We start from the raw sequence: 26,230 nt of genomic DNA, 5'->3' as shown, positions 1-26,230 counted from the left end.
GGGAAAGGATGTCATCCTAGCTAAGAAAATTTGCAAAAGGCAAATAGGAAAGAAAGTACATGGTCATCTTCTTCTATTTATGCTCTCACCCTAGAGATCTCACCTAGTCCTGTGGCATCAAATACCATTTTAAGTGAATATTTCCTTAATTCAGATCTCCATCCTTGAATCAACCCTTGAGCTACCCATCTGCACCCTCCATTTGTTTATTTGGAATCTTCACTTCAAGGTCTTATGGTCCTGTCAATTGTTCAATGTTCAATACTGAGCTCCTGATTGTCTTTCTTTTCCAAACCTGTTATTCTTCCAATCTTCCATCTCAGTTAATGGTTTAATCATTCAACTGGTTGCTCTAGCAAAAATCTAGATTCCCTTTTTTCTTTCTTTTTTTTTTTTAAAGATTTTATTTATTTGACAGACAGAGAGCACAAGCAGGCAGAGAGGCAGGCAGAGAGAGAGGAGGAAGCAGGCTCGCTGCGGAGCAGAGAGCCCGATGCGGGGCTCGATCCCAGGACCCTGGGATCATGACCTGAGCCAAAGGCAGCGGCTTAACCCACTGAGCCACCCAGGCGCCCCTAGATTCCCTTTTTCTTCAAACTTCTTATCCAATCCCCCAGTGAGCAGTCTGGCTCCACTCAAAAGCCATCTCAAGTCTGCACACTTCCCTTCATCTCCGGTCCAAGTGATCATTTTTGCCTTATTCTTCTATCTGGTCTCCTTATTTCTCCTTTGTTCCTTTACTATCCATTCTTCACCCAATATCCAGAACTACCTTTTAAAAATATTAGTCAGATAATGTCACTCCCTGCTTTGAATTCTTCAATAGCTTTTCCTTGTTTCTAGACCTTAAATCCTCACCTAATCACTTAGCCCCCAGCTAGCTTCTCAGTCTCACTTCCATTTTTAACTCACACCACATGCTCAGCCATACTGGCTTCTTCCCAGACCTGAAAATGCACAAGGTCTTTCCCTACTCAATGCTGTTGTACCTAGAGCTCCCACTTCTGTGGTGATCATTCTCATTGTCTCACAATCATCTTTCAAGTTTTGATTTAAATGTCATTACAAAAATATGCCTTCTAATGAAAATTCTACCCCAAATTTTCTAAATCATTACTATACTTACTTCCTTCTTGGAACTTCACATGTAATATTCTGTTCATTCATTTATGTGTTTATTCTCTTTCTCTCTTTATTTCTAGAAGTCCCAGCTCTATGAGGCTGAGGCCTTATTTCTCTTTAAGCATCATATTCAAGTACACAGCACAGTACCTGGCTTAAAGCATGTGTTCAATAAATATTTGCTGAACAAATGAGTACTAAAGTCAGTAATATCTTAAGACTGGAGATAACGGTTGACAGAATTAAATACACAAGAGACATTATGTAAAATAAGCATTGAGAAGGATCATTTATTTAGTTTGCTCATTTGGATGTCACTGGTGAGCCTAGTGAATTTGGTGGGAAGGCAGAGGTGGGAAAGTCATGGATGAGAAATAAAAATAGGAGATGTGAAATTCAAGAACAGTAAGTATCCTAAGATGTTTAACTGAAAAAGGAGCAATGAAAGGACAGTCTTGGGGCCCTAAAGAAAATTATTTTAAATTTTGTAAATGGGTGATATTTGTACATATTTCCATGTGAGGAGAAGGAAGCAGCATAGATCAAGAGATTGAAGGTACGAAAGGAAGAGAGGGAGATGATGGAGAAAGGTTATGGAGAAGATGGAAATGGGGAGTAGAATCTGGAACCCATCTTGTACAAATGAATGACATCTCTTCTTCTGAGGGGCAAGGCATCAAGAAAGGTATCATTTAGAGCCTCCATTTTTCCTGGTAAAAGTAAAGAAAGAAGTAGTTAGAGATCTTAACATAGTGAACAGGTTTTGGAATGTAGCCATGAGAAATTAAGAGGCATTAACCAGGAATTCATAAAAGGAATGCTAGTTATTAATGAGGATTCAGTTGAAACCATAAATTTGTAGAAATTTTGTAGAAAATTTTGTAGAAAAAATTTCACAATTGTGTAATTAATTCATCAATCAAAAATTTTTTGGTATATACTATGGTCTAAACCCTTTAATTAATGTTGGAAGTACCAAAATAAATCACATTTTCTGAGTCTAGCGGGGGAGAAACAAGCATATTAATTAGTGTCTTCCACAACGGACTTCTGCTGGCAGTTACTCACTATCATTCACCATTGAGGTACTCTGCTTTTTCCAGCAAGATCCAGTCTCTTGACTGGACACACTCTTGACACACAACATGACAAGCCAGAGTGGTTGAGGGGCCTCTATCAAATAATGCTCAAATAAGCATTAACTTCAACTGTCCCACCAGCGGAACTAGGGGAACCCTGAATAATGGTTTCATCCTCCTGAAAATCCATATGAGTTTTCAGTTTTCTCAGTCGGCCTCCATTTTCAGAGAAGGGAAGTAAAACAGGTCTAGGAAGAACAAAGCTCTCACCTTTTAGAGCTTGATAAATTTGTCCTTTATTTTACCACATAAGTCAGAACTACTATATATCACAACCCTGCTAATTTTTTCTTCTCCTCCTTCCTCCCACCTATCTCCTGCCACTTCCCCAGAAGCATAAAGCTTTCAACATCCTGCTGTCCATTAGCATAAATAAACTCTTGCTTTTAAAGTAAAAATAAGTTTAATGCCATATTTGTTAAAGACTGCATTATCGTAAGAGGATAAAAATATTCTTGAGTAACAGGTAGATCATAGATTTTAGAGACAATAACATGCTTCTATTGTGGTTCTCTGAAAGTCGATTATTTTAACCATGGATTTAAACTTCAGATCTCAGCATAAGTTACATTTCCACTTTAGAAGTTGTTAAACCATGCAGTTTCTCAAGACATGTACCTTCATGTTCTCATTTTTATTTGTTTTCAATATACCGTAGACAGATCTAAGAAATGAAAAAAGATAACAAGCCGTTAAATTTAATATTGGCTATATGAACCAGGAGATATGTTGTTATAACTTTTCTCTTCATTTTGACTTATCTGTTGTTAATTTAAATTTTATGTATCATTTGTACTATAGATAAGAAAATACTGGGCTAAAAAAGAACAGAAATGGCAAGAAATGGAAATAAGAGATCTTCAGCGTCTGGAAGAACTGAAGAAATTAATGGCTGAACAGTCCGTGAAAGACAGAGAAAGGTAAAAGAAAAATCCTAACTTGCATAGTAATGGAGGTGGTTAGACTAAACAGAGGGAGCATTTTTCTATACTTAATGTATTCTTACAATATTTATATTCACAAATAGATAAAATCACACTTATAATGTGTTTCAGTCTCTCATAGTCATACACAAAGTTACACCTAGTTACTTAGATAGCTTCCACGTTAAAACCCTCACAGATGATTTCTTAGTACTTGATTGCCCACTGTGTGCATGAAATGATACTGGCTGCTACTATGACTTAATATGGTGACCAAGAAGGAGTAAACCATATTCAGAAAAGAAGGGAGACCCATTTATTGTGACTATGGCTGGGAAGACAATGCACAATTATACTGTGTATGCAATTAATTCTAGTATACTTAGAATGTACCCTATGTAGAAAAACACAGAGGATTTCTTGGAATAATGTAATTTTAGAGCTGAAGAGGACATTTGAGATCAACTAACCCAGTGTCCTCATTTTGTGAATGAGTACCCTGAGAAATTAAAATCACTTTTCTAAGTTTACCATATCAATCAGTGTCAGCAAGGAGCCAGAGACAACACAGTAATTTGAATAGGGAAAGTTTAAGATAAAGAATCACTAATTCTAATAGAAAACCTCTGTTATATAAAGAAATAAAGGGTACTTTAAAGAAGACCCCGGGCTGAAGAAAGTTTTCCAAAGAAGAAACGAATATGGATTGGGGCGCCTGGGTGGCTCAGTGGGTTAAAGCCTCTGCCTTCAGCTCGGGTCACGATCCCAGGGAGAGGATTCCTCCTCTCTCTCTCTCTCTCTCTCTGCCTGCCTCTCTGCCTACTTGTGATCTCTGTCTGTCAAATAAATAAAATCTTAAAAAAAAAAAGAAGAATATGGAAGCCACCCCCACCCCCATGGTTAAGACTCAGACCTCATTGTTGAAGGCATGGTTGTAGCCCAATGCATGGTGGAGAAGTTTTAAAAGGGCTCAACCAGAACTTGTTTGTAGTCACGGGGCAAGCAGGAAGTGCCCTGCTTGAGTGTAGGAGGCCAAAGCTGGAAGTCAACCATTGGGATGCTTGCAAAACTCAGTAGGAATCTGACCCTGGGAGTGCCTCTAAAATTTGATGGGAAACTGACCACTGGCTGCCATTGGAACTCCATGGGCACAGGGGCCACTGTAAGTTCCCCACACATGCAGCAGGCAGCCATATGGTAGGAGCAAGAAGGGGTACCAGAAAAGAAAGCCTCTTCCTTCTTCAGCATCTTTCCAGAACCCATTTCTAACATAGCTTAACATTGTGCCAGACAATAAATTGGTAACTGGCATAGTTATCTAGTTAGATAGCTTCTGAGTAGATTTTCACAAGAGATAAATTAAGAATAGCTCTTTTGTTTCATAACAGAAATCACAGTAAGTTTACTGTTAGTGTAAAAAACCTTGCCTGGAACTCTGTTCTTTCTGCTCAATTTTGCTAAAAATAAAGTCTATTTAAAAACTACCCCTTAGGGGTGCCTGGGTGGCTCAGTCAGTTAAGCCTCCAACTCTTGGTTTTGGCCCAGGTCCTGATCTCATGGTTTGTGAGATCGAGTTGGGATCCATACTCAGCAGGAATTTGCTTGGATATACTCTCTCCCTCTGACCCTTCCTCTCTCTCTCTCTAAATAAATAAATCTTTATTTATTTATTGTAAATAAATAAATACAAAATAAAATTACCCCTTAGACTTATGCATAACCTTGGAAGACATAACCATTTTATACAACAAGTTTCACTTTTATCAAGGAAGCTTCCTTTGTGAGTCATGGGACAGTTATCTCAAACTCTAGCTACCAAACTTGCAGAGTAAATCTGGAGTTCCACATAGATGCTGGGCAATTCCCAAGGATTCTCCAGATGAAACTTACATAATTTTCTAGGTATCTCAGGATTTTAGAGTTCAGTTGAATCTATTATGGAGACAAAGGAGAATACAGCAAAGCCTAGTTTCTAGACTAAGAGGTGAAACAGCTAATGAGAAACCAGCCAAAAAGCACAAACCAAGATAAAGTAGATACCAGCAGGTAGGTCATGCCATATGTCAGAGACAAAAATTCCACTAAAGAGCAAGAAAATGGTGAGGTCAAAGGCTTGTTGGATAGTCTGAAGCTATGCTGGGAAATTGAGAGCACCACAGGAGTTAACGGGGGTGGGGAAAATGAAGAGATATGAGGTCCCAACATCTAGCAGACATGCTTCTAATAGACTCTCCTCTCATAGCCAGGGAGTTTCTTTGATTACAGAGCCATTTCAGTCTTTTGCTTCCTGTTTCAATAATTATCAAGATTAGCTGACTCAGAACTCCAACTGAAAAGAAGAAAAGGAAAATCAGATTAATCTGCATTACATAACAGGAAAAAATAGGCTATCACACATAGCAGAAAGAGTACTAAGGACTAGGAACCAGGGGACCAGGGTTTTAGTCTTAAATCTCCTTGGAATAGTGTATGACTTGGCTAAAACCATTCATTTAACCTCTGTGAGGCTCTGCTTTGTTCTTTGTAAAATTGAACTGGATAGCTTCTGAGGGCTAAGTGAGCTATCGACTTTAAGGGGTCTATGATCTGTGTATTCAACTCACGTGACATGTTGTAGATATGGATTGTTATGAGTCCAGTACTTGCATGCCAATGGGAAATCAGTAAGGAAGGTCATTAAAATATCAGGATAATATGATATAACAAGAAACAGTTCCCAGAAAATTTTGGATAATGTGTATGAAAGTATTGTCCTCATTCTGTGACTTAGGGAGATGGAGTTCCAACATATAAAGACTGTTGGTTGCTTTTGCTTCTGGCAAGAACCAGAAGTTGTGTTCTTTTGTAACCACCCTGACACTACGAGATTTGGGTAATTGCATTTTCTCTACTACTGAAATACAGTTCACAAATCTCATGTTTAATTTTTTAACCAGAGGCACATTTTTTTTCTTAATATCAGAATAAAAGCTTAAGACAGTTTCCAGATCTGTTAAAAACACATACATGGCCTTGAGGGTTTAAAATTTTCTGTTGTTTATTTTCTTCTTCTATATTCTAAGTGTCTTGAAAACAATATTCATAAATTAGCAGATTGATTAGGTCTAACCAGAAGAAAATTCCTTTTCTGCAGGTCAGAAATGGTTAAGTATTGGCAGTTTCATGTGGTTCAACATAAAAAGATTCAGTGATTCATTTTATTTATTAATTGTGTTTCCCTTCTCAGTTATATTCTGTATTTTGCCCTCATTTTTAAAATGTTTTATTCAAAGTAAATTTAATCAACATATAAGTGTATTATTTGTTTCAGAGGTAGAATTTAGTGATTCATCCATTGCATATAACACCCAGTGCTCATTCCATCAAGTGACCTCCTTAATGCCAATGCCCATCACCTAGTTACCCCATCCTCCTACTCACTTCCCCTCCAGCAACCCTCAGTTTATTTCCTATAGTTAAGAGTTATTTTATTTTATTTTATTGAAATTGTTTTTGCCAAAGTTTCCACTAACCTCCTCATTTCCCTATTTTCTTTCTGAACATGCCAGAGAAGTTAAGAGGAAATGTTCTTTAATCAAGTTGTTCACATTAGAATCCTGGCTCTATTCTTTCTTTTTTTTTTTAATATTTTATTTATTTACTTGACAGAGATCATAAGTAGGCAGAAAGGTAGGCAGTGGGGGTGGGGGGAGGAAAGCAGGCTCCCTGCCGAGCAGAGAGCTTGATCCCAGGACCCTGAGATCATGACCTGAGCTGAAGGCAGAGGCTTTAACCCACTGAGACACCCAGGCGCCCCTCCTGGCTCTATTCTTTATAGCGATGTGAGTTTTGGGTAAGTTATTCAACTTCCCTGTGCTTAAATTTCTTTGTACGATAAAGACATATCTAGTGTCTACTTCTTAGGAGTGTTGGAAGGATTAAAGAGGTAGTGAATGTAGCACATATTAAACATAAGTGATTACTATCAACTAAATTTTTAAAACACAAGATACCTTCTAACACTAATTTCTTAAAATATTTAAGCATTTTGGGGCACCTGGGTGGCTCAGTCAGTTAAGTATCTGCCTTCAGCTCAGATCATGATCTCAGGGTCCTGGGATCAAGCCCTGCATCAGGCTCCCTACTCCGTGGGGAGTCTGCTTCTCCCACTCATTCTCCCTCTGTGCTTTCTCTCTCTCTCAAATAAATAAAATCTTTAAAAAAATATTTAAGCGGGGCACCTGGGTGGCTCAGTGGGTTAAAGCCTCTGCCTTCAGCTCAGGTCATGATCTAAGGGTCCTGGGATCGAGCCCACGCACTGGGCTCTCTGCTCAGCAAGGAGCCTGCTTCCTCCTCTCTCTCTGCCTGCCTCTCTGCCTACCTGTGATCTCTTTCTCTCTCTGTCAAATAAATAAATAAAATCTTTAAAAAATATATTAAGCATTTTAATATTTTCTCTTTTTTCTTTTTTTATTATTTTATGTTAGTCACCATACAGTACATCATTAATTTTTGAAGTTGTGTTCCATGATTCAATTATTGCGTAAAACACCCAGTGCTCTATGCCCTCCTTAATACCCATTTTAATATTTTAAATAAAATATGTAATGGGCGCCTGAGTGGCTCAGTGGGTTAAGCAAAAGTGTCCCTTGATCACTACTCTCATATAATGTCTTCTCTGGAAGTCCTTTCTGTTATCAGTTGTCTATTGATAGAGATGCATACATACTATCTCTATATACCTATACAAAAAAAAATGAGTTTAAGAACAAAAACAAAAGCAAAAACAAAACCCAGTACATTTTATAATATACTACTATTGTATTAGCTCCAACTGCCATAACAAAGTACCATAGACTAGTGGCTTAAACCACATAAATTTATTTCCTTATAGTTCTGGAGACTAGAAATCCAAGATCAAGGTACCAGCATGGTGAGTTTCTGGGAAGAACGCTTTCTGGCTTATAGACCAGTGGTTTCTTGCTTTGTGCCCATAGGTGGGGAGAGAGACAGTAGCTCTAAGATATCTCTTCTTAAGGACACTAATCCCATCCAGAGGACCTACCCTCATGACCTCATCTAAACTTAATTATTACCTAGGGCCTCATCTCCAAGCGCTATTGCATTGGAGGGTAGGGTGGTAGGACTTCAACATATGAATTTTAGAGGGACACGTTCAGTTTATAGCAACCATTTGGGTTTAAAAAGGCATTTATGAATCTACAAATTACCTATTACTATTAACTACTATTTATTGGTTACGCTAGCAGATAAGGTTTTTGTGCCAATTAGAAAAGGTACTCTGTTCTGGTGGCAAAGTGCATAGATTCCCAACCTGAATACACAAATTAGGAAAAGATGGGGGGACCATGGCAGGCAGCTTGGCAAGCAGTGACAAAGCTGGATGCCATTCCCTATTTATACTCCTGGGCCAGCATTATCTTTGCAAAGCACAAACTTCAAAATGATATATAGCACCCCTGCAAATAGATGTACTTATTTTTTTTAATAGTGTGTATTATCCACATTTCTTCTAAAATTTAGCCATCTGGAATTTATTTCCAAGAATGATAGGACTTAAAAGTCTGATTTTCATTTTTTTGGTCATAATTGATAGCAAACTCTGTCAACACCAATTATTTAATGATTCATCCTAACCCACTGAGTTGAAATGCCACCTTTATTATATATTATACTTCTAATTATACTTTCATATCCATATGGACTCTTGAGTAGATTAAATAAAACTGATCTATATTTATATTTCTACATCGATACTGTGCTGTTTTAGTTAATCTGTTTTGCTATCTGATAGAACAAGTGTTCACTCATTATTCTTTTCAAAAATATCTTATTCTTATGTCTAATTTTATTTTTAAAAATCCTGTTGATTGTTTGCATTGCAATTTTGTTAGAGAATGCTGACATACATACCAAATTTAATCTCCAATCTAGGATCATCCTTCTGGAATAGCTCTCCAGTTCAAGTCTTCTCTCACTTCTGCAAAAGATTTCATAGTTTTTTTGTTTGTTTTCTGGTGAAGGCTTGGAAATTATTTTGGAATAAGTAGAAATTGATGACCAAGAAGCTGATTCTTAATTTCTTTAGTAGCTGTGTGAGAAAAAGTGTATGAACTAGGAAGTGGTAGTGGGGATGTTGAGGTGACAAATGTTCATCAAGTATTTAGATTAGGTGAAATATGATAACTTGTTTCATTGGGAGTGGAGTTTGAGGGAAGAACAGAGAAAGAAGCATGGTTCTGAATATTATTGAGCTATTTCTATCCTCTTAGGTTGAAAGCTTTAGTTAGTCAGTTTTCAGTCTCTTTTATTTTTAATAAATTTATTTGGCTATGGGTTCCTTTTTTTCTGTGTATCTTTGGCTGCATTCTACAAGTTTTGAAATTGGGTTTCATTATCTAATTTCTAAATAACTACATTTCATTTTTGATGTCCTAACAATAAATTGATTGATACTGAAGTGTTTGCCAAAGGCAGGGTTACTGATAGTTTTCAACTTTTTTTTAAAGATTTTATTTATTTATTTGACAGAGAGAAATCACAAGTAGATAGAGAGGCAGGCAGAGAGAGAGAGAGGGAAGCAGGCTCCCTGCTGAGCAGAGAGCCCGATGTGGGACTCGATCCCAGGACCCTGAGATCATGACCCAAGCCGAAGGCAGTGGCTTAACCCACTGAGCCACCCAGGCGCCCCGAGTTTTCAATTTTTTTGATGTGTCTATGTTTCACATCTTTCCATAACAATGTGCAAAAATTTAGAATGGTTTATGGGAAGCTACTGACCTTGCTACTTTTTTTTTTCAAAGATTTTATTTATTTATTTGACAGAGAGAGATCACAAGTAGGCAGAGAGGCAGGCAGAGAGAAGTGGGGGGTGGGGGGAAGCAAGCTCCCTGCTGAGCAGAGAGCCCGATGCGAGGCTCAATCCCAGGACCTTGAGATCATGACCTGAGCTGAAGGCAGAGGTTTTAAACCACTGAGCCACCCAGGCGCCCCGACCTTGCTACTTTTAACAATAAAGAAATAATACCTCTTTATTGAAGAACAACTTATATATTACAAACTCCCTTGTTTTCAGTGTACAATTAAATGATTTTTAGTAAATTTGTATAGGTGTACAACCCTTGCTATAGTCTAGTTTTACATCATGATATAAATGTTTTACAACATCCCAGGAAGATCTCTCGTGCCCATTTCCATTAATTCCCGGTCCTACTCCCAGCCCGTAATGACCACTAATCTCTTTCTGTTTCAGTAGATTTGCTTTTTCTGGCTATCTTACATAAATGTAATGCATCTGGGTTCTTAGCATAGTGTTTTTGAGGCTCACCCATGTTATACCATGTATTATTTTTTTCCTTTTATTTCCAAATAGTATTCCATTTCAGCATTACATTTTTAATCTGTTTTGCTAGGGCAATATATATATTTTTTCCTGGTGGTGAGAGATTAATGTATGCAGGATGATTAACCAAGGAGGGTTCAAAATGTATATAAAAGTATGATACGAATTCTGTAAAAGACTTTACTTTGTACTAAGGTCAAGTATTTACTCACACCATTCCCAAATGTGTGAAGAATAATAACTGATCTCAACTTCTATATGAGACCACTTCCTGCAGGGTAGTGAAGAAAGATGAAAACTTTTCAATTAAAAGTCATCTCAAGCACTTTCATTTCAAAATTATCTCATTTTAGGTTATCTCTACCCATTTAGTGGGGCAAAATACCAACTCCCGACCGGTCAGGTAGCCTCCTTCAATGGAAGGATGTAATGCCTGGTTAGCCTATAGGTTCTGACACTCTTAAGGGTCCTCATTCCCCTATGCAATTTTATCCCATCCTTCTATCTCCCCAGGGGACAAGGCAGTACTATCCAGTAGAAATATATGCTAATCACATATAATTTAAATTTTTCTCATAGCCACACTTAAAGGTGTAAAAAGTGACAGATGGAATTGGCTTTTTTTTTTAAAGACATATTTATATATTTTAGAGAGAGAGAGAGAGAGCGAGAGAGAGCAAGAGAGCACATGAGCAAGCATGGGGTGAGGCAGAGGGAGAGGGAGAATCTTAAGCAGGCTCCACACCTAGCAGCACAGACCTCGAAAGGGATGTGATCTCACAATCCTGAGATCATGACCTGAGCTGAAATCAAGAGCCAGGCACTTAACCGACAGAGCCACCCAGTGCCCCCCACAATTTTATTTTTAAGTAATCTGTACATCCAAGGTGGCGTTTGAACTCAAAACCCCGAGATCCAGACTTGCATGCTCTTCTGACTGAGCCGCGTGCCCCTTTACAGAGCATTCTTCATGTGAGACATGCACAGGGAGGAGAAGAAAACATCATTGCTTCCCATTATCATTGAAGGTTGTGGAGTAAATAAGCAGAAATTAGATCATCCCTCAATGCACGGGACCCTCTCTCCTCTTGTCATTACGACATTTTGTAAACACTTATTAAAATGTTCAGTTTCTAACTTCTCTGAAGTTCACTCTCTGAAGTGCAGCTAACATATATTCTCCTTCCATATTTGTCAATTATTATTTTTGCAAGGATGGATGTAAATCTGACCTTTCACTTATTTATATTCATTGTTGTTCCTTGCAATTTAATAAAAAGTCTGCCTGTCCCACTTAACTTCCTTGTAGTAACTTTAACATATTTTAATTTTTAACTATATGCTCTGGAGGATAATTTAAATATTTCTAAAGTAGACTTCCTTGGCTAAGTAGCCCCTCTGGATAACATTTCTTAAACAGAAGACTGAATGAAGCTTGCATGACCAACAGATGGAAGGTAAGGATATAAGAACTTCATTGGTCAATGCTAGTGTAGTACTAGAGCCGCAGTTGCATTCTTTGCTAGAACAGAAAAAGTCCTGAAAGTCCTGATGCTTAGGCCAGGAGCCAAACCAATTAAATCAGAACCTGTGGCAATGGGATTTTGGTCCCAACAGTTTATGAAAATCTTCAGGGGGTTCTAAAATGCAGTGAAGTTTGAGGACTATTATACTAGACCTCTTTTTATACTTTTTGAAGTATGGACCCAAATCTTCTATTGGATTCTTGAGAAGATCCCACTGTTTGTAGACCTGCCTCTGAATTTTTTTCTTCTGATCCTATTCCCTCATTGAAATAGTCCAGGGAAGTCATGGAAATGAAACTTTATATTCATGGAGGAGTTTATCAATTCAAGAATCCTCTGCAAGCAAAAATCTTGCATGTTTCTGTCTAAGCAAATGTGTATGTGTGTGCATATGTGTACATGGGTATGTGTTCAATGGAGAAATTATTATTTAGTTGTTTAGTTATTTAATTATTGTTTCCAAAAGAAAGGAGTTTTTCGGGGCACCTGGGTGGCTCAGTGGGTTAAAGCCTCTGCCTTCGGCTCGGGTCATGATCCCAGGGTACTGGGATCGAGCCCCGCATCGGGCTCTCTGCTCCACAGGGAGCCTGCTTCCTCCCCCCACTCTCTCTGCCTGCCTCTCTGCCTACTTGTGACTTCTCTCTGTCAAATAAATAAAATCTTAAAAAAAAAAAAAAAAAGAAAGGAGTTTTTCTATGTTGCAAAAAGTACATCTTTGAAGTTTAAGATGTTGATGACCATTTAGGAAGGAAGAAACTAGAGCCAGCTGCCGTCCTAACACTAAATTGGCTTTGTTAATCTATTGTGTGTTTGGGGGTGCTTGCCAACAGCAGGGAATTGACAATTATTGCATTTTCTAAGTAGTAAAACCAGATGTTTCTATTTTCCGTGTTTTTTCTTAACAATATGCAAAATTCAGCATGTTGTATTAGAAGACATTAAGGACATTTAAAGTGGGTTCACAGTCTAATCTATGATTTTTAAAGAGTATGTTTATTAGGGTGACTTCAACAGAAACTTTACAAACATTTGTTATGTTTTTGCTTCTCAGCAAGAGATTTCCCAAAATTAGTGGAATGCTCTTGTTCATTAAATCTCTGTCAACCAAATCTCCATTCCAAGTAGATGTGCCAAATGATGCCGACCAAAGATCACTGTGAGGCATTAAACAAATAGAGTTCTTAGTAAGACTGTCTGTTTTGTCTTTTAAAGGATATTAGAAATGTTTCACAAATTAGAAATTTAAAAGACTGAAATAGAACCCACAGGTAGCCAACATGCTATTTTCCAACTCATAGAGGTAATTCTGTCTAAAAATAATAAAACTGAGAACCTGCTCATCAGTATAACATAATGAATTATGACGTGTGTGTGTGTGTGTTATTTTGATACATTGGAACGTGAATACACAGATTATTTGACTTAATTGTAATGGTCCTTGAATGAATCTCAGCTGAGCAAGCATAAGAAGGAGGCTAAGAAGTTTATGAACAAAGCAATGTACAGTAATTTTAACGTGAAAAGAAACAAGCAAGCTTGTGCCAGTGGGCAGGCGGAGCACCAGCTGGGCAGAGATGGCTCAGCTAAGGGTCATTGTAGAGGTCTTAGATGACGATTTATCTCCTGATCATCAAGTCCAGCTTTAGATTTATGATCCTTACCAAACCACAACAATCAGAGAGCATCTTTTGTTTAGTACTTTGGGTTGCTTTAATTTATTGTTTACAACTTTGATTTTTGATTTTAGAAATCTTTGCTCATTAAAAAACTACAGGATTTCTACCATATGCCACGTTGATCTGTCTGTTACAGTTACATGCTTAGGACATAAAGTGGAATGTCAGCAGGTATGTGTTTGGTAGAGGGCTGGCAATGTTCAGAACCCCTGATGATGCATTTTTTATACAAAATGTTCGTTATTGCTTCCTTTTAGTACCCTTTTAGCATTATTTGTCTGTCATATGTATGTATCAGTGAAGTGACCACAGATGCTACCATTTCAAATAGAATAGCTAGATAGCTGTGTTTTCTCAAGAATCACCTCATATTCTCTCCACAGGAACACAGACTTTTATCTTGTCTTATTAATTATTAATTAATTAATTGTAATTATTAATGAATGCTACAGATATTCAAAACTTTCTTACTAGGGATTGGATTGTTTTGAAACTGCATTGCCTTTCTCTCATTCAACATTTGTACCAATATGTAGAGGCAAATAATTTGCTATGTCATTTCTACAGCAAAGGGATGCTAGTCCTTTGATGCCCCACACAGTATTTTTGAGTGAGGGGGCAAACACTCTTTAGTTTACTGAGGTTTTTATTGCTAACTCCTTAGTTAGGGAGTTTTACTAAGGACTTTCAGGTAATGAAATACTGACCTATTAGGCATAAACTCTAGGAAGAATTTCTAAAGCTGTGGGGCTAGGTAGGCAGAAACTTAGCAAGCATGGTTAAATGAAGGATGTATAAATCCATGGGCTAGGAGAAATGTAATGGTAGCTTTCACGAAATAACACCACTGTGATGGATGCAATATAGCTTCGAGCACTTGTTTATCCTTCCTTCCTTTGCTTGGAACTATTCCTGTAAGGCACGCGTGCGTGCGCACGTACACACACACACACACACACACACACACACAGCTATCAGATGATATTAAATAGTAATTACTCAGTGAAAGGAACATGTTTATAATCTAGGTTCTTTTCTTATTTTATGTATTTTAATAGGGGTTTTATAGAGTCTTGTAATTTTAGAGCTGGGCGGAATCTTGGAAAGCACCTAGCCCAGCCTTCTTTTATTAACTAGGGCTCTAGTTTGCAAACATAAGAAACCATTTCTGCTTGAATTTTGCAATAAAAATATTTTATGTTAAGGTAGCTTACAGAATCAGTTGCAGACCTGAGCTTAGAACATGCTTGGGAATAACCGAGGCTGGGAAGATAAGAAGAGTCAAGGCTGTACTCCAGCTCCCTGCACAGAATCATCCCAGCAAGTCCAGCCACTGACCACCAGATGCCGTGGCTTGCGCCTCCTCCGCTGCCATCTCTGGATTCTGGACATCCTAGTTGGCAGTGCTGCTTTTAATCATACCCCTGCCCTGCTGCTCTGCCAGAAGCCTTCACAGTGTCTCCACAGGCCCTGCTTTAAAAAAAAAAAATTATTAATATGTAATGTATTATTTGTTTCAGGGGTGCAGGCCTGTGGATCATCATTCTTACACAATTCACAACACTCACCATAACACATACCCTCCTAGATATCCATCCATCAGCCACCCCATCCCTTCTACTGTCCTCCCCTCCAGCAACTCTGTTTCATGAGATTAAGAGTCTCATGATTTGTCTCCATCTCTGGTTTCATCTTGTTTCATTTTTTCCTCTCTTCCCCCATTATCCTTTGCCTTGTGGCTCAAATTCCACATATCAGTGAGATCGTAGGATACTTGTCTTTCTTGCTTTGACTTATTTCGCTTAGCATAATACCCTCTAGTTCCATCCACATCATTGCAAGTGGCAAGATTTCCATTTTTTTGATGGTTGCATATATTCCATGATATATATATATACCACATGTATATATAAATACACCACATTCATCTGCCAATGGACATCTACACAGGCCCTGCCTCTTTGCATCACCAGCTTCCAAGTGAAGCACCCCTGGGCTGAACTCAGGTCAAATGCTCATGAGCTAGCTGCAAAGGTGGGAAAGCAAGTATCTGACATCATTTTATAGAGTTTTTCAAAGGAAGGAGGGGGATTCAGGAGCTGAAAAAAGAAAAAGAAATAAAAGTTAAAAAAAAAAAAAGGTCTCTTACTATCTATAACTATAGTTGGCAAAATCAATAGACTTTTCTTTTTCTACTACACTGCCAAAAAAATTTCCTTCCACCTAACACTCTGATTAATAGATATAACTCTAAGAGCTATCTTTTTGCCTTATTGTCCTCTGGTTCTGTTATGATCCATCCAAATATTCCATGACCTATGGAATAAATTTTAGTTTACTACCAATAAACATGTCTTAAGTAAAATTATAAGGAAAAGAGAAGTGAAGAAAGCAGACAGAAAATTTGTATATATATAAAGTGAATTCAGGATTTGGGATCTTTTCTTGGGCTAGTGATCTGCATTGTGATCCGCTCTCCTGATGCTGGGCAGTGGTGGTGAACTGCAGCTTCCAGTCAGCCACACAAGAGTGAACAACTGATAGATACACTTATACTCATACAACCATTCCTTTTTTCACTTTTAGTATAACACTTAATAAATTATATGAGTTATTCCTACACCTTTTTATAAAATAGGTTTTGCATAAGAAAATTTTGCTCACCTGTAGTCTAATGCAATTGTTTTGAGCACATTTAAGGTAGGTGAGGCTAAGCTATGATGTTTTGTAGGTAAGGTGCATTAGATGCATTTTCAAATGATAATATTTTCAATGTATGATGGGTTTATTGAGATGTAACCCCATCGTAAGTCAAGGAAGATCTGTATTTATACATACTATATGTATATGTGTATGTGGCAGGTGATGAACACCTTCAGTAAACATTCAAGATGACAATTCAAATTTGTGATTTTTCTTTTCTGCTAAGCATTACATTTGCTCTTTGCTTTCAACCAGCATCTTGGCTAGGTGAGTTTCTTTACCCAATGGGTTGATTTACACTGGCTTGTATAAGATAACTTTTACCACTGGCCATGCAATACTGGAAGGTATCCTAGGAGCTCCTTGGATTCCATCTCCTTCTTGCCTCTATTAAAAAACAGCATTCCTATTTCCCTCTGATGCCAACTGTTCCACCACTGTAAACTCCTTTTCTACCTGCTTACTTAGTGCTATGATAAATCCCAAAAGGCAAATATTTGTATCAGCTCCCAGTTCAATGTAACCATTGTTATCCTCCTAGTGGCAGTATTCAAAGTTAAAACCAGGAGAGATAAGAGTTTCAGGAATGGGGAAAAGAGGTTTTGGAAATGGGCCTTTAGGGCTAATAATGAAAAGCACCATTCCCTCTGTAAGTGATCTGGCTGTGTTGAGAAACAGCACAATATATTGGCCACTACTTCAGAACAAAACCACCTCCTGTAAAATAGCACCCAAGCTCACGAAATACTATCTCATAGCTATGACATATCTGAGTCTTCAAGAGGCCATTTCTTTGTTCAATAAGAACAGCAGCATATGGGCTTCAGCCCACTGCCTTACTTCTTACACAGTTAAGGAAGTTCCTTAGGAAGAAGCATCATCTAGTGGGATGTACTAGGAGTGCACAAACAGTGCACATATGGTATATAGGGAAAGAAAGTCCAAATTCTTTTTGCCTTTCCCATTACAGAATGAGTGTGATACAATGTTATAACCAGCTAACACTGTCTAATTCCCCTGGTGTATTTTACCCTGTCAAGGGCTCATACCGACAGCAGCCAGTTCAGTCTTGATAAGGATAAATTCATGTACCTGAGCAATGTATAAGTTTTGTTCCCACCACTGGGAGTTTTATTATGAGCCCATTGAACAAGTACCCATTTGCCAGGGAAGAATACTGACACACTTATAGCAGATCATCTCTTCTACCTAATTCTTTAAAAGCACTCATAAATTATTCCCACACTTTGAACCAGTTCCATTAGGTCCATCCACATAATCTCTCTGAATCTTCTTGTCACAAATCCTCCAATCATATTCCTTCAATATCCCTAACCAGCTGACCAAACCATTCACTAGTGTCTACAGATTATTAATTCATTATTTATTCATTTACTTCAAAATATTTGAGTACCTAATGTGTGGCAGTCACTAGTCCTTAACCTCAGGTAAAGTGTACCCTGAGACAGTCCTCTTGAAATTACACCCACATGGAAGATTTCACTTTTTTACCTTGTTTTAGGGAGATTTCAGAGCGGAACTATCCACCATAGCTGTCTACTTTTGTTTGGGGCCAGTTTTTGTGTAGACCTGGCTATAAAACTTGCTCATTTTTGCCTTCTCCAGTCAACTAGTTGTTGGGAATGCCCCTTGGGCCATATGTGTGTGTTGAGGGAGGGAGGTCAGTGTGGACAGTGACACACCTGTTAATACAAATTATCTGTGTCTTCTGGTCGTGCGCATGCTCAAGCTCAATCTACTTTTGTTTCATTAGTCTGTGCTGCCAGTCACATCCAGCTTTATGGCCGGGTGTCTCAGATAGTATCCAGCTCATTATGAGTAGCTGAATCTCATTGTCACCTGCTGTCTTAAAATCAAAAGTAAAATTGATACCCATCCTCGTCTATAAAAGGTAGATTAAAAAATAATACCTATCTCATTTGGATTTTTATGAGAAATTAAAAAGTTAAAACATGGAAGCAGTTACAAGATGCCTACCACATTGTGCCTGCTTGACAAATGATAGTTATAGTAATTATCATGGTCCCTCAGTAAACCAAGAGCTAGTTCTTCAAAGAAAAATCACAACTTTCAAAGAAGGCCTGAGTATGCTGAGTATGCTGGATCCTGAAGATCTCACTAACCAAGCTCCATCGAACATTCTGATCATCCAGAATACATCAGTGAGTCCATGGGGTCATGGGACCACGTGGCATTGCTGTCTGCACTGTGGCTTAGATCAGCGCGACAGCTTTCTTTTTCTTTGGCCCCTTTTCAGAACTGTAGCTTTTCAGGTCACCCACTAAACTGACTAGAGAGGCATTCTCAAATGCTGATTTTGCTGCTTTCTAAATCCAAAGAGTATCACCCAGCATTACAACTTTTTTTTTTTTTTTGAAGTGGAAAGTAGTACCACGTGTCTTTTACTTTGAACTAGAATTAAGAAGATCTATATTGAAATGTCTACCCTACACTTCCTGTCTCTCTGATCTTAGGCTGGTTATTTACCTCTCTGAACACCCCACATGGTTGTTATCAGATCAAGGGAAATAACAGTACCTGGATTAAAATACTCACTTGGTAATATTAGTTCCCCTCCATACTCTCCTTTTTACTGATAATGTTTAATCACCTGTTGCCTGGCTTTGCCACATGGATGTTTCTCTGGCACTTCAAATTCTCCATGCCCCAGATCAAGCTGTTCATCACCCCTTCTAATCTGTTCTTCCTCCACTGTTTCCTTTCGGGTAAATGATACCACTACTTACTCCACTGCCTAGGTGACTCCTCCCTCTCTCACTTCACGTTCTCATAGCCAAAGGCTTAGTGAGTCCCATGAATTTTCCTTTTGAATATTGATCCCTATGGCTATCCTGGTCAGCCTACTATTATCTCTCACCAGAATTAAGGCTCTAACTTCTCACTATTTCATCCTTGCCCGCAATGCAAACACATCCAGTCACGTGATTCTGATACCAAAACCCCTTCAGCAGTTTATCTTCACAATCCTGACAAAGCTCAGATGCCATGATCTTGCTTATGAGATGACCATGGTCAGACTACTTCATCTTTTACTTCCCACCTGACTCCTGTACATCCTACTCCTTTTTGGACTACTACACTCTACCAGTTCCTGAAGGACCCAGGTATTTCTTTTGCCTCCACTGGCTCTTCAAACTCTTCCTTCTGCGAACACTCTTGTAGCTAATTTTACTCCTTCATGTCTCGGCTGAAATATGATTTCCTCAGAGGACTTCTCTGGCCTCAAGGTTATGCCTTCTTAATACATGTTCTCATGGGCCTGTTGTGATGAACTGTTGTTACAAACCACCCCATAACTTATTGGCATGGGATAACAATGATGTTATTATCATGCTTACGGATTCATTGGGTCAGGAGTTTGGATACGTCCCAGAGAGGATGGCCTGACTCTGCTCCATGATATCTGGACTATCAGCCTAGAAGGCATGAATGGCGGGAGTGACTTGAATGCCTGGAGCTGGAATACTTTGGTGAATTCCTTTTTCATTTGGGCTGGGATGACTAGAAAGCTGGGAGTAACAGGAAGCCATCAGCTGGAGCTCTGTCTGGTCTCTCTCTGAAGCTGACTTCTTCAAAGCACAGTGGGCTCAGAGTAGCTGGACTTCCTACAGGGTACCTCAGGGCTCCAGAAACTCGTCTTCCAACAAACAAGGCAGAAGCCACAGGACCTAGAAATCGCATAGTGTTATTTCTATTTTATCTATTGGTCAAAGTAGTTATAAGCCCAAACAGATTCAAATGAAGGGAATTTGGCCCCAAACTCTCAACAGGGGGAGTATCAAATAATTTGTCATCATGTTTATTTTTTTAAGAGATTTTATTTCTTTGAGAGAGAGAGCACACACAAGTGGGTGGAGGGGTAGAGGAAGAGGAATAAGCAGACTCCCTGCTGAGCAGGGAGCCAACTTGGATATGAGGCTGGATCCCAGGACCCTGAGATCATGGTCTGAGCTGAAGGCAGACACTTAACTGACCTCCGTCATCATGTTCAAAGACCATCACAGTGCCCTATATCTACACAGTCTCAACACCCATATTTTAATTGTAATTACTAATTAGATTTTTATCTTTTCCAAAAAATTATAAATTCTATGAGAAAAGAATCTGTGTCTATACCATAATATCCTCATATTTGACACATTGTAAATGTAGATAACACAGTCTCATTAAATAGTCATTATATGGGAGAATGCATATAACTAGCATAAAGCACTATTCGGGGAATGATAGGGCCTCAATTTACTGTAGGTGAATGAGCCACTCTGGTCTTTGTTGTGGTTAAACTAGAGGAGTAGGAATTGCCTCACTCTTACAATTATTTATCTTTGCTCCTTTTTTTCTTAAGAAGAGTGCCACTTCAAAGTGTCAGGCCTAAGTGTTAAGTGTCAAAAATCTTAAAAGTTACCCAGTTCAATGATTTCAATTTTTGAATCTTGTGTCCACTAAGTAGACATACACCCTAGGTATGTATGTATCTCCAGATACTGAACTTGCTATCTTCCAGAGCAGTCCATTTCATCTTTGGACAGCTATTGAATTTTTTTCTTTCCCTCTCGTTGTTTCTTTAGTTTTTGGTAGTAAGCCCAGCTCTTTCTCAGCTTCCATACATTAATTCTCCTTTTATTGCTTGAGAGCAAGCGAAAAAGTCTGAACCTTCTTTTCCTTGACAACCATTTAAATACTAAGGGATAGTTATGTATTTCTCCTTCCCCATCTCCATCTCCATCCTTATAAGCCCTTCCTTTTCATAAGCTCTTCTTGGAGAGGTAGGTTTTCAACTCACTTGTCATTTGCAGGGAAGGAGGGCCTTAGGGGAAAACCCTCACTGGCCAAAGGGACCCAGCATGATTCAGCACATGTCATGGTTCAGGGTCACTATGGAAATATTATCAAAGGATATAAATTATTCTAAGTAAAAGTTACTACTTAGGAAGTTATTTGTGTAAGTATCTACCATGTATTTATTTAAATAAGACAAGTTTACATCTACAGGCAAACTAATTTGATTGCACCGAGATGTTAACATGACCTAAATCTGCCATGGCAAGGCCCCAGAGTAAAGACAGTGGATGAGGTGACTTTACTGCAGAAGGAAATAAATGAGAAATCATCTAGTTCCAGGTGGATCCTGGGCTGATGGACCAAGATTCTAGTTGTTATTACCTACATTATGACTTCTCCTAATTACACTGATTCCTAACATAGAACAAGCCTTACTATTTAGAGGAGCTGATGGACTTCTTGGATCTTGGAGGTCTGGGAAGAGATTTACTATCTGTTTGATGGTTTAAAAGCACAAAGCTGCTAAGCCCTGTCATCCCATTCAAAGGAGTCCCTTTCCTTTACCAGAGCTAAGTGAGGCAGCTAAAAGGCAGCCTGCACAAAGGCACAATTGTAAGTTTTTCCCTTTTGTTTTCTGGGTTGAACCACATCTACCCTTCTCTCTACTTTTTGTATTGTCTGTAAACAAAGAATATTTTTTACATTTTTAAATGGCTAGGAAAAAAAGATCATGTTGTGTGAAAACTATATGAAATTTCAGTTTCTGTGTCCATAAAGCAATGTTTTATTTGAACACACCATGTTCATTCATCTGTCTCTGGATGCTTTTGTATGCCACAATGACACATATAGCAACTGTATGGCCCACAGTGATAATGACAGACAGTGACTATGTGAACAACAGGCCTGAAATATTTATTATCTCACCCTTTAAAAAAAGTTTGCTGATCCCAGGTCTAGTGGGATTGTAGAAGGGAAGGGCATGAATGCTGTTGTTTTTTGCAAAATATCCTTATGTATTTGGGTTCTATCCTTAACTAGCCTCTAGATAAATTGAACTGGAATGAAGGAAAGCTAGGAAAAGCTGACATTTTACTCAATCCAAAGCACCATCCTTTCCTCTGAATACATTCTTTTTTGTCTATTCCCTTTCACATTAAAGCACTTAGAGCTCTAGGTACGCTCTACCCCTCGGCCAAAGCAGAGCACAATTAAAGCTTCTTTCCAGCACAAACATCTTAATTAATCTTGCCCAAGGTGACAAAGCGTTTATGCATGAGTATGTGGATCTCTTTTAAAAATCTGTATTAAACTCATGATCCTCTTTCTCTTTTTTCTCCACCTCTAACTTTTTGATAGGCTTTCAAATTTAAGGACGAGTTGCAAAAATGGCACAAAGGAATTCCTACCCAGATTTATGAACTTCTGGTATTTTGCCCTATTTCCTTCATCACTTGTACTCTTGCTCTCTCTCTTTCCCTCCAGCCCACCCCTCACACTGAGGTCTGCCATACACGATTAGAAGAAAGTTGCAGGCAAGCAGCTGGGGTTGCTGTGCTTCCGTTCCCTCCCCAGTCCCTTGTCTCCATGCTCCCTGCTGCAGTGAACTTCCTTAAAAGTTTCTTGCTGCTGGGCCCAGCTGAGGGGCTCTGTGCTACACAGCAAGGCATCCCAGCACCCCTTACCTCACTGAGAGCCATCTGTCTTGGTTAGATGGCTCTGGATTAGGATTCTCACAGGAATACCCCACCACTAGTGTCCAGGGATCTAAGTGCCTATCCATGAGAGTATTTCTATGTTATGGTGAATGCCAGATCTGGGGAAGAATCAAAAGAATCTGTTGCTGAAGAGAAGACAGTGATGATAATGTTGAACCTCTTGCTGAATTTAGATTTGTGCTTAGTGATAAATCAGCAAAGCTCACTGCACTGTGTGAATGCCAGGCTTTGCATCAGATCCTGAGGATGATGATTCAGATGATTGTGATGGAACAGAATAGGATATGGAAGCCCAGGACAAGCCCTTCATTTTACACCTATGAAGAAGGATTATCCCATTTAACAGCAGAAGTCCAAGCCGCACTGACGAGATCAGAATGAATGCTTTCTCAGTCTGTACGCAGCCTCTGTAACATGGCTGGAGTCTGGACAAGATTCAGTAAGGGACTATGAAGATGGGGTGGAGGTAGCTACTATACTAACAGTTGCTGGACAGTTTGAGGATGCAGATGGTGATCACCGAGAATGATTTATGCAGCTGTGAGATTCTACTCTCTATGTAGATTCTATTCTATGTAGGAAAGAACTTGGTGCCTCTTATGTGGAGTTGGTGCTGAGTAAAGTCTTTTTGCTTCTCCAAAATTTATCTGAACCAATTCTTTTTTGAGAAAGACTATACTGAGACAAAAACTTGTTGTCAGCAGAAGAAACTATGATCTTTATTAACAAAGGTGAATTAACCAAGAGGGTATTTGTAGTTTATCATCTACCACAAAACTTTCTATGCATAGGTCCCCTCTGAGTAGGACTATACTTGCTGCCTTCACTCTAGGGACCTTCTGTAACCCCGCAGGTCCACACGTTGAGAATGAGCAGGCGTTTGAAGGTGTAGGTAGACTGGATGGGAAGAAGGGAGGCTGAGTCCAAGCTATACACCTGCACAGCCTAAGCTTTCCCTCACAGCTTAGAAAGAAAGACAAAAAGATCTCAGAGAAATCCTGGCCTCTGCTCATTCTCCACAGGGGTAATGGTCTTTTCACTAACTGGGGACCCAGGTTAATTCGCTCAGGCATCTTCAGGGGAGCATCTTTGGAAACATCCTTACCACATATACTACCACTAACACAAGTGCTTCTGACTAGCTTTTACTCCTTTTGCCATGTGTCACCAGTCTTGTGACAAAACACCAGTTTTGTTATAACCTGTTAGGTTATATTCTTTAATTTCTAACCTCTTAGGTTGGTCTCCATAACAACAGTGAAATTGGGGTGAACTCCTCAGAGTACTTTGGATGATAATTGTCTTGTCTTTGTAATAGTTTAACAAATCTAGGTTTACTAAAAAACTGAAAAAGAAAAAAAGAAAAGCAAAGAAAAGAAAGTTGCAGACACCATGAAATCTCACCACTAAATATTTTGGCATGACTTAGCTAAGAATAAGGACAATCACCGGTGTAACCACAATACCATTATGATAGCTAAGAAAACGAACTTAGGCTGTTTTATTTTGTCATCTCATAAATGTTGAAGGCATGATAGATTTAGAAACTGGCACTTTTCAATCTCCAATGTAGTAATTATTTCAGGTGAAGGCCATCAATAGATAGTAAAATCTTTAGATGGAAGAGTTTTAGATGGTAAATAGGATATTTACACAGAGCCCAAGTATCACTCCATGAATTACTTACTAAATGAAAAGAGGGAGGAAACATGCCTGTACAATGAGGAGATCTGGCTATCGCGACTTTAGTTAAGTATACAAACAGCATCACTAGTGGAGGACTAATAATCTCCTGAAATGATGCAATATGAAATACATCATCTTTGTGCCAAAATTACTTTATCCCAATCTGATAAATTTTCTGGTATAGGAATTGGCAAAGATTTTTTAGAAAGAGACAGACTATGATTATTTTAGGCTTTGTGGGCCATGTGGTCTCTTGTCACCACTGCTCAACCTGCCCCAGGAAAACAACTATGGACAATATGCAAACCCATGGGTGTGGCTCTGTTCCAATAAAACCTTATTTACAAAAATAAAGTAGGGGATTGGATTTGGCCTATGAGTTATATAGCTGATCAAGTCTTGTTTGAGACCTAACTTAAATGAAAATCAGGGGGGGAAGAGGAATGACAGGAAAGGGTTTGATACCAAAAGGAAATAATCAGAAAAATCCAAAACGATGGATATGCTACAAAACAACTTTAAATGCTTCAAAAAGTCAGTGTCATGGGTAAAAGTGATGGAACTGTTGACTGCTCAGACTAAAATAAATTAGTGAGGCATAACAATCAGTTTGTGTGTGTAGATCTAGGTAGATCTAGCAATCATCCTTTTTACACACAGTGCCACTAAACCCCGGCTCCACATCCCTGTTCTTGTGCAGATGATTTTTTGGACCAATGTGCAGAATCATTTGGTTATCCTCTCTCTTTCATTAGAATGATTTGCAATCACTACCAGAATGACTTGTTTGAGAGTGTCTCAACACTTCTGGGTTGCTTTTCAGAGTCTTGTGACATAAAATCAATCCTATTTTTCTCTAAACTTTTGATTACAATCATTAAGAAAGCAAGTTCATGAAGAGCGAGGGAGGCAGAAAAAAAAAAAAAAACAAACCCCGCCTATGCTTTAATCACCAATCTTTAATTATTATCTGTCACAAGTAGGAGGTTTGTATCATTTGACCCTTTTATTCCCAAAGGTAAAGAAAAATTTGCTTGTTCCTAATAACAATCTAAGTAGATAACTGTATTTTTACTAATAATTATAATGAGGTGACCTTCCTTATTCACTGCCATTTTCCTATGAGACATGACTTGGAATTAAAATCTCAATTTATTTCACAAAAGGCCATTTAAAACTCCTAAGTTCTGTTAGAGGGAAATAACTTCAAAATAACTTACCAGCTCAAAACTGGTTTTAAATTAAAATCAACATATCTTTTTAGTTGAAAATATTTAAAAGACAGTTATTTTCCAAGCTTAAGTTATCATATTTTAAAATTTTATTTTATTTTATTATGCTATGTTAGTCACCATACAGTGCATCATTAGTATCATACGCTTTTGAGCAAACTAATAAAGCAAGTAAGATTTCTTATAGATCAACATTTTTTCCCCCAGTTCACACCTTACTGTCATGACAATCTTCTGTTCTCCTGGTAAAGCCTGTACATGACTTTAGAGCAAATGTCTTTACGTTCCCCTAATCTTCACTAGTCTGATCATCCCTGCCTTTATTTTTCCACTCTTATT

At 38.4% G+C, this 26,230-nt stretch overlaps 1 protein-coding gene and 1 pseudogene across 1 annotated transcript in view; both read left to right on the top strand.

Moving 5' to 3' along the window:
- Positions 1-26,230, top strand: part of CCDC148 (coiled-coil domain containing 148) — a 205,252-nt gene that overhangs the window by 147,624 nt on the left and 31,398 nt on the right. The window contains exon 12 of the mRNA XM_044242110.1: positions 3,063-3,181. Within this exon, the coding sequence (XP_044098045.1) occupies positions 3,063-3,181 (119 nt within the window). The remainder of the gene's footprint in view (positions 1-3,062; positions 3,182-26,230) is intronic.
- LOC122902072 lies at positions 18,540-23,502 on the top strand (annotated as a pseudogene).

Source organism: Neovison vison, chromosome 3, assembly GCF_020171115.1.
Source record: "Neovison vison isolate M4711 chromosome 3, ASM_NN_V1, whole genome shotgun sequence".
NCBI lineage: Eukaryota > Metazoa > Chordata > Mammalia > Carnivora > Mustelidae > Neogale > Neogale vison.
Note: the sequence above shows the minus strand (reverse complement) of the source record. Positions and strands in the feature narration are given on the sequence as shown.